General features: G+C 42.2%; 1 protein-coding gene across 1 annotated transcript in view; it reads right to left on the minus strand.

Moving 5' to 3' along the window:
- Positions 1-8770, minus strand: part of nmnat2 (nicotinamide nucleotide adenylyltransferase 2) — a 29883-nt gene extending 21113 nt beyond the window's left edge. Inside the window, 1 exon segment of the mRNA XM_029428146.1 lies at positions 8764-8770. Coding sequence (XP_029284006.1) covers positions 8764-8770 — 7 coding nt within the window.
- Between the last annotated feature and the right edge of the window lie 25 nt (positions 8771-8795).

Raw genomic sequence — 8795 nt, forward strand, 5'->3', positions numbered from 1 at the left:
CAGAGAAATGTATAATGTCCCTGAAGGTAACGTTTCCTCTCTCTCCTGTCATGGTGTCATCAGTCCTGTGTTGTATATGTAGTGAGACAGAGAAATCTGTAATGTCCCTGAAGGTAACGTTTCCTCTCTCCTGTCATGTGTCATCAGTCCTGTGTTGTATATGTAGTGTGACATAGAAATGTGTAATGTTCCTGAAAGTACCATTTGCTCTCTCCTGTCATGGTGTCATCAGTCCTGTGTTGTATATGTAGTGAGACAGAGAAATTTGTAATATTCCTGAAGGTAACGTTTCCTCTCTCACCTGTCATGGTGTCATCAGTCCTGTGTTGTATATGTCGTGAGACAGCGAAATGTGTAATGTTCCTGAAGGTAACATTTCCTCTCTCTCCTGTCATGGTGTCATCAGTCCTGTGTTGTATATGTAGTGAGACAGAGAAATGTGTAATGTTCCTGAAGGTAACATTTCCTCTCTCTCCTGTCATGGTGTCATCAGTCCTGTGTTGTATATGTAGTGAGACAGAAAAATGTGTAATGTTCCTGAAGGTAACATTTCCTCTCTCTCCTGTCATGGTGTCATCAGTCCTGTGTTGTATATGTAGTGGGACAGAGAAATGTATAATGTCCCTGAAGGTAACCTTTCCTCTCTCCTGTCATGGTGTCATGAGTCCTGTGTTGTATATGTAGTGGGACAGAGAAATGTGTAATGTTCCTGAAGGTAACATTTCCTCTCTCTCCTGTCATGGTGTCATCAGTCCTGTGTTGTATATGTAGTGAGACAGAGAAATGTGTAATGTTCCTGAAGGTAACGTTTCCTCTCTCACCTGTCATGGTGTCATCAGTCCTTTGTTGTATATGTAGTGAGACAGAGAAATGTGTAATATTCCTGAAGGTAACGTTTCCTCTCTCTCCTGTCATGGTGTCATCAGTCCTGTGTTGTATATGTAGTGGGACAGAGAAATGTATAATGTCCCTGAAGGTAACGTTTCCTCTCTCTCCTGTCATGGTGTCATCAGTCCTGTGTTGTATATGTAGTGAGACAGAGAAATCTGTAATGTCCCTGAAGGTAACGTTTCCTCTCTCCTGTCATGTGTCATCAGTCCTGTGTTGTATATGTAGTGTGACATAGAAATGTGTAATGTTCCTGAAAGTACCATTTGCTCTCTCCTGTCATGGTGTCATCAGTCCTGTGTTGTATATGTAGTGAGACAGAGAAATTTGTAATATTCCTGAAGGTAACGTTTCCTCTCTCACCTGTCATGGTGTCATCAGTCCTGTGTTGTATATGTCGTGAGACAGCGAAATGTGTAATGTTCCTGAAGGTAACATTTCCTCTCTCTCCTGTCATGGTGTCATCAGTCCTGTGTTGTATATGTAGTGAGACAGAGAAATGTGTAATGTTCCTGAAGGTAACATTTCCTCTCTCTCCTGTCATGGTGTCATCAGTCCTGTGTTGTATATGTAGTGAGACAGAAAATGTGTAATGTTCCTGAAGGTAACATTTCCTCTCTCTCCTGTCATGGTGTCATCAGTCCTGTGTTGTATATGTAGTGGGACAGAGAAATGTATAATGTCCCTGAAGGTAACCTTTCCTCTCTCCTGTCATGGTGTCATGAGTCCTGTGTTGTATATGTAGTGGGACAGAGAAATGTGTAATGTTCCTGAAGGTAACATTTCCTCTCTCTCCTGTCATGGTGTCATCAGTCCTGTGTTGTATATGTAGTGAGACAGAGAAATGTGTAATGTTCCTGAAGGTAACGTTTCCTCTCTCACCTGTCATGGTGTCATCAGTCCTTTGTTGTATATGTAGTGAGACAGAGAAATGTGTAATATTCCTGAAGGTAACGTTTCCTCTCTCTCCTGTCATGGTGTCATCAGTCCTGTGTTGTATATGTAGTGGGACAGAGAAATGTGTAATGTTCCTGAAGGTAACATTTCCCCTCCTGTCATGGTGTCATCAGTCCTGTGTTGTATATGTAGTGAGACATAGAAATGTGTAATGTTCCTGAAGGTAACATTTCCTCTCTCCTGCCATGGTGTCATCAGTCCTGTGTTGTATATGTCGTGAGACAGCGAAATGTGTAATGTTCCTGAAGGTAAGGTTTCCTCTCTCTCATGTCATGGTGTCATCAGTCCTGTGTTATATATGTAGTGGGACAGAGAAATGTGTAATGTCCCTGAAGGTAACGTTTCCTCTCTCTCATGTCATGGTGTCATCAGTCCTGTGTTGTATATGTAGTTAGACAGAGAAATGTGTAATGTTCCTGAAGGTAACATTTCCTCTCTCTCCTGTCATGGTGTCATCAGTCCTGTGATGTATATGTAGTGAGACAGAGACATGTGTAATGTCCCTGAAGGTAACGTTTCCTCTCTCTCCTGTCATGGTGTCATCAGTCCTGTGTTGTATATGTAGTGAGACAGAGAAATGTGTAATGTTCCTGAAGGTAACATTTCCTCTCTCTCCTGTCATGGTGTCATCAGTCCTGTGTTGTATATGTAGTGGGACAGAAAAATGTATAATGTCCCTGAAGGTAACGTTTCCTCTCTCCTGTCATGGTGTCATCAGTACTGTGTTGTATATGTAGTGAGACAGAGACATTTGTAATGTCCCTGAAGGTAACGTTTCCTCTCTCTCCTTTCATCGTGTCATCAGTCCTGTGTTGTATATGTAGTGAGACAGAGAAATGTGTCATGTTCCTGAAGGTAACATTTCCTCTCTCTCCTGTCATGGTGTCATCAGTCCTGTGTTGTATATGTAGTGGGACAGAGAAATGTATAATGTCCCTGAAGGTAACGTTTCCTCTCTCCTGTCATGGTGTCATCAGTCCTGTGTTGTATATGTAGTGAGACAGAGAAATGTGTAATGTTCCTGAAGGTAACGTTTCCTCTCTCTCCTGTCATGGTGTCATCAGTCCTGTGTTGTATATGTAGTGAGACAGAGAATGTGTAATGTCCCTGAAGGTAACGTTTCCTCTCTCTCCTGTCATGGTGTCATCAGTCCTGTGTTGTATATGTAGTGAGACAGAGAAATGTGTAATGTTCCTGAAGGTAACATTTCCTCTCTCTCCTGTCATGGTGTCATCAGTCCTGTGTTGTATATGTAGTGGGACAGAGACATGTATAATGTCCCTGAAGGTAACCTTTCCTCTCTCCTGTCATGGTGTCATAAGTCCTGTGTTGTATATGTAGTGGGACAGAGAAATGTGTAATGTTCCTGAAGGTAACATTTCCTCTCTCTCCTGTCATGGTGTCATCAGTCCTGTGTTGTATATGTAGTGAGACAGAGAAATGTGTAATGTTCCTGAAGGTAACATTTCCTCTCTCTCCTGTCATGGTGTCATCAGTCCTGTGTTGTATATGTAGTGAGACAGAGAAATGTGTAATGTTCCTGAAGGTAACATTTCCTCTCTCTCCTGTCATGGTGTCATCAGTCCTGTGTTGTATATGTAGTGAGACAGAGAAATGTGTAATGTTCCTGAAGGTAACATTTCCTCTCTCTCCTGTCATGGTGTCATCAGTCCTGTGTTGTATATGTAGTGGGACAGAGAAATGTATAATGTCCCTGAAGGTAACCTTTCCTCTCTCCTGTCATGGTGTCATGAGTCCTGTGTTGTATATGTAGTGGGACAGAGAAATGTGTAATGTTCCTGAAGGTAACATTTCCTCTCTCTCCTGTCATGGTGTCATCAGTCCTGTGTTGTATATGTAGTGAGACAGAGAAATGTGTAATGTTCCTGAAGGTAACGTTTCCTCTCTCACCTGTCATGGTGTCATCAGTCCTTTGTTGTATATGTAGTGAGACAGAGAAATGTGTAATATTCCTGAAGGTAACGTTTCCTCTCTCTCCTGTCATGGTGTCATCAGTCCTGTGTTGTATATGTAGTGGGACAGAGAAATGTGTAATGTTCCTGAAGGTAACATTTCCCCTCCTGTCATGGTGTCATCAGTCCTGTGTTGTATATGTAGTGAGACATAGAAATGTGTAATGTTCCTGAAGGTAACATTTCCTCTCTCCTGCCATGGTGTCATCAGTCCTGTGTTGTATATGTCGTGAGACAGCGAAATGTGTAATGTTCCTGAAGGTAAGGTTTCCTCTCTCTCATGTCATGGTGTCATCAGTCCTGTGTTATATATGTAGTGGGACAGAGAAATGTGTAATGTCCCTGAAGGTAACGTTTCCTCTCTCTCATGTCATGGTGTCATCAGTCCTGTGTTGTATATGTAGTGAGACAGAGAAATGTGTAATGTTCCTGAAGGTAACATTTCCTCTCTCTCCTGTCATTGGTGTCATCAGTCCTGTGTTGTATATGTAGTGAGACAGAGAAATGTGTAATGTTCCTGAAGGTAACATTTCCTCTCTCTCCTGTCATGGTGTCATCAGTCCTGTGTTGTATATGTAGTGGGACAGAGAAATGTATAATGTCCCTGAAGGTAACCTTTCCTCTCTCCTGTCATGGTGTCATGAGTCCTGTGTTGTATATGTAGTGGGACAGAGAAATGTGTAATGTTCCTGAAGGTAACATTTCCTCTCTCTCCTGTCATGGTGTCATCAGTCCTGTGTTGTATATGTAGTGAGACAGAGAAATGTGTAATGTTCCTGAAGGTAACGTTTCCTCTCTCACCTGTCATGGTGTCATCAGTCCTTTGTTGTATATGTAGTGAGACAGAGAAATGTGTAATATTCCTGAAGGTAACGTTTCCTCTCTCTCCTGTCATGGTGTCATCAGTCCTGTGTTGTATATGTAGTGGGACAGAGAAATGTGTAATGTTCCTGAAGGTAACATTTCCCCTCCTGTCATGGTGTCATCAGTCCTGTGTTGTATATGTAGTGAGACATAGAAATGTGTAATGTTCCTGAAGGTAACATTTCCTCTCTCCTGCCATGGTGTCATCAGTCCTGTGTTGTATATGTCGTGAGACAGCGAAATGTGTAATGTTCCTGAAGGTAAGGTTTCCTCTCTCTCATGTCATGGTGTCATCAGTCCTGTGTTATATATGTAGTGGGACAGAGAAATGTGTAATGTCCCTGAAGGTAACGTTTCCTCTCTCTCATGTCATGGTGTCATCAGTCCTGTGTTGTATATGTAGTTAGACAGAGAAATGTGTAATGTTCCTGAAGGTAACATTTCCTCTCTCTCCTGTCATGGTGTCATCAGTCCTGTGATGTATATGTAGTGAGACAGAGACATGTGTAATGTCCCTGAAGGTAACGTTTCCTCTCTCTCCTGTCATGGTGTCATCAGTCCTGTGTTGTATATGTAGTGAGACAGAGAAATGTGTAATGTTCCTGAAGGTAACATTTCCTCTCTCTCCTGTCATGGTGTCATCAGTCCTGTGTTGTATATGTAGTGGGACAGAAAATGTATAATGTCCCTGAAGGTAACGTTTCCTCTCTCCTGTCATGGTGTCATCAGTACTGTGTTGTATATGTAGTGAGACAGAGAAATGTGTAATGTTCCTGAAGGTAACATTTCCTCTCTCTCCTGTCATGGTGTCATCAGTCCTGTGTTGTATATGTAGTGAGACAGAGAAATGTGTAATGTTCCTGAAGGTAACATTTCCTCTCTCTCCTGTCATGGTGTCATCAGTCCTGTGTTGTATATGTAGTGGGACAGAGAAATGTATAATGTCCCTGAAGGTAACCTTTCCTCTCTCCTGTCATGGTGTCATGAGTCCTGTGTTGTATATGTAGTGGGACAGAGAAATGTGTAATGTTCCTGAAGGTAACATTTCCTCTCTCTCCTGTCATGGTGTCATCAGTCCTGTGTTGTATATGTAGTGAGACAGAGAAATGTGTAATGTTCCTGAAGGTAACGTTTCCTCTCTCACCTGTCATGGTGTCATCAGTCCTTTGTTGTATATGTAGTGAGACAGAGAAATGTGTAATATTCCTGAAGGTAACGTTTCCTCTCTCTCCTGTCATGGTGTCATCAGTCCTGTGTTGTATATGTAGTGGGACAGAGAAATGTGTAATGTTCCTGAAGGTAACATTTCCTCCTCCTGTCATGGTGTCATCAGTCCTGTGTTGTATATGTAGTGAGACATAGAAATGTGTAATGTTCCTGAAGGTAACATTTCCTCTCTCCTGCCATGGTGTCATCAGTCCTGTGTTGTATATGTCGTGAGACAGCGAAATGTGTAATGTTCCTGAAGGTAAGGTTTCCTCTCTCTCATGTCATGGTGTCATCAGTCCTGTGTTATATATGTAGTGGGACAGAGAAATGTGTAATGTCCCTGAAGGTAACGTTTCCTCTCTCTCATGTCATGGTGTCATCAGTCCTGTGTTGTATATGTAGTGAGACAGAGAAATGTGTAATGTTCCTGAAGGTAACATTTCCTCTCTCTCCTGTCATGGTGTCATCAGTCCTGTGTTGTATATGTAGTGAGACAGAGAAATGTGTAATGTTCCTGAAGGTAACATTTCCTCTCTCTCCTGTCATGGTGTCATCAGTCCTGTGTTGTATATGTAGTGGGACAGAGAAATGTATAATGTCCCTGAAGGTAACCTTTCCTCTCTCCTGTCATGGTGTCATGAGTCCTGTGTTGTATATGTAGTGGGACAGAGAAATGTGTAATGTTCCTGAAGGTAACATTTCCTCTCTCTCCTGTCATGGTGTCATCAGTCCTGTGTTGTATATGTAGTGAGACAGAGAAATGTGTAATGTTCCTGAAGGTAACGTTTCCTCTCTCACCTGTCATGGTGTCATCAGTCCTTTGTTGTATATGTAGTGAGACAGAGAAATGTGTAATATTCCTGAAGGTAACGTTTCCTCTCTCTCCTGTCATGGTGTCATCAGTCCTGTGTTGTATATGTAGTGGGACAGAGAAATGTGTAATGTTCCTGAAGGTAACATTTCCCCTCCTGTCATGGTGTCATCAGTCCTGTGTTGTATATGTAGTGAGACATAGAAATGTGTAATGTTCCTGAAGGTAACATTTCCTCTCTCCTGCCATGGTGTCATCAGTCCTGTGTTGTATATGTCGTGAGACAGCGAAATGTGTAATGTTCCTGAAGGTAAGGTTTCCTCTCTCTCATGTCATGGTGTCATCAGTCCTGTGTTATATATGTAGTGGGACAGAGAAATGTGTAATGTCCCTGAAGGTAACGTTTCCTCTCTCTCATGTCATGGTGTCATCAGTCCTGTGTTGTATATGTAGTTAGACAGAGAAATGTGTAATGTTCCTGAAGGTAACATTTCCTCTCTCTCCTGTCATGGTGTCATCAGTCCTGTGATGTATATGTAGTGAGACAGAGACATGTGTAATGTCCCTGAAGGTAACGTTTCCTCTCTCTCCTGTCATGGTGTCATCAGTCCTGTGTTGTATATGTAGTGAGACAGAGAAATGTGTAATGTTCCTGAAGGTAACATTTCCTCTCTCTCCTGTCATGGTGTCATCAGTCCTGTGTTGTATATGTAGTGGGACAGAAAATGTATAATGTCCCTGAAGGTAACGTTTCCTCTCTCCTGTCATGGTGTCATCAGTACTGTGTTGTATATGTAGTGAGACAGAGACATTTGTAATGTCCCTGAAGGTAACGTTTCCTCTCTCTCCTTTCATCGTGTCATCAGTCCTGTGTTGTATATGTAGTGAGACAGAGAAATGTGTCATGTTCCTGAAGGTAACATTTCCTCTCTCTCCTGTCATGGTGTCATCAGTCCTGTGTTGTATATGTAGTGAGACAGAGAAATGTGTAATGTTCCTGAAGGTAACGTTTCCTCTCTCACCTGTCATGGTGTCATCAGTCCTTTGTTGTATATGTAGTGAGACAGAGAAATGTGTAATATTCCTGAAGGTAACGTTTCCTCTCTCTCCTGTCATGGTGTCATCAGTCCTGTGTTGTATATGTAGTGGGACAGAGAAATGTGTAATGTTCCTGAAGGTAACATTTCCCCTCCTGTCATGGTGTCATCAGTCCTGTGTTGTATATGTAGTGAGACATAGAAATGTGTAATGTTCCTGAAGGTAACATTTCCTCTCTCCTGCCATGGTGTCATCAGTCCTGTGTTGTATATGTCGTGAGACAGCGAAATGTGTAATGTTCCTGAAGGTAAGGTTTCCTCTCTCTCATGTCATGGTGTCATCAGTCCTGTGTTATATATGTAGTGGGACAGAGAAATGTGTAATGTCCCTGAAGGTAACGTTTCCTCTCTCTCATGTCATGGTGTCATCAGTCCTGTGTTGTATATGTAGTTAGACAGAGAAATGTGTAATGTTCCTGAAGGTAACATTTCCTCTCTCTCCTGTCATGGTGTCATCAGTCCTGTGATGTATATGTAGTGAGACAGAGACATGTGTAATGTCCCTGAAGGTAACGTTTCCTCTCTCTCCTGTCATGGTGTCATCAGTCCTGTGTTGTATATGTAGTGAGACAGAGAAATGTGTAATGTTCCTGAAGGTAACATTTCCTCTCTCTCCTGTCATGGTGTCATCAGTCCTGTGTTGTATATGTAGTGGGACAGAAAAATGTATAATGTCCCTGAAGGTAACGTTTCCTCTCTCCTGTCATGGTGTCATCAGTACTGTGTTGTATATGTAGTGAGACAGAGACATTTGTAATGTCCCTGAAGGTAACGTTTCCCTCTCTCTCTCCTTTCATCGTGTCATCAGTCCTGTGTTGTATATGTAGTGAGACAGAGAAATGTGTCATGTTCCTGAAGGTAACATTTCCTCTCTCTCCTGTCATGGTGTCATCAGTCCTGTGTTGTATATGTAGTGGGACAGAGAAATGTGTAATGTTCCTGAAGGTAACGTTTCCTCTCTCACCTGTCATGGTGTCAATCAGTCCTTTGTTGTAT

Source organism: Cottoperca gobio, unplaced genomic scaffold, assembly GCF_900634415.1.
Source record: "Cottoperca gobio unplaced genomic scaffold, fCotGob3.1 fCotGob3_481arrow_ctg1, whole genome shotgun sequence".
In the NCBI taxonomy this organism is placed as follows: Eukaryota; Metazoa; Chordata; class Actinopteri; order Perciformes; family Bovichtidae; genus Cottoperca; species Cottoperca gobio.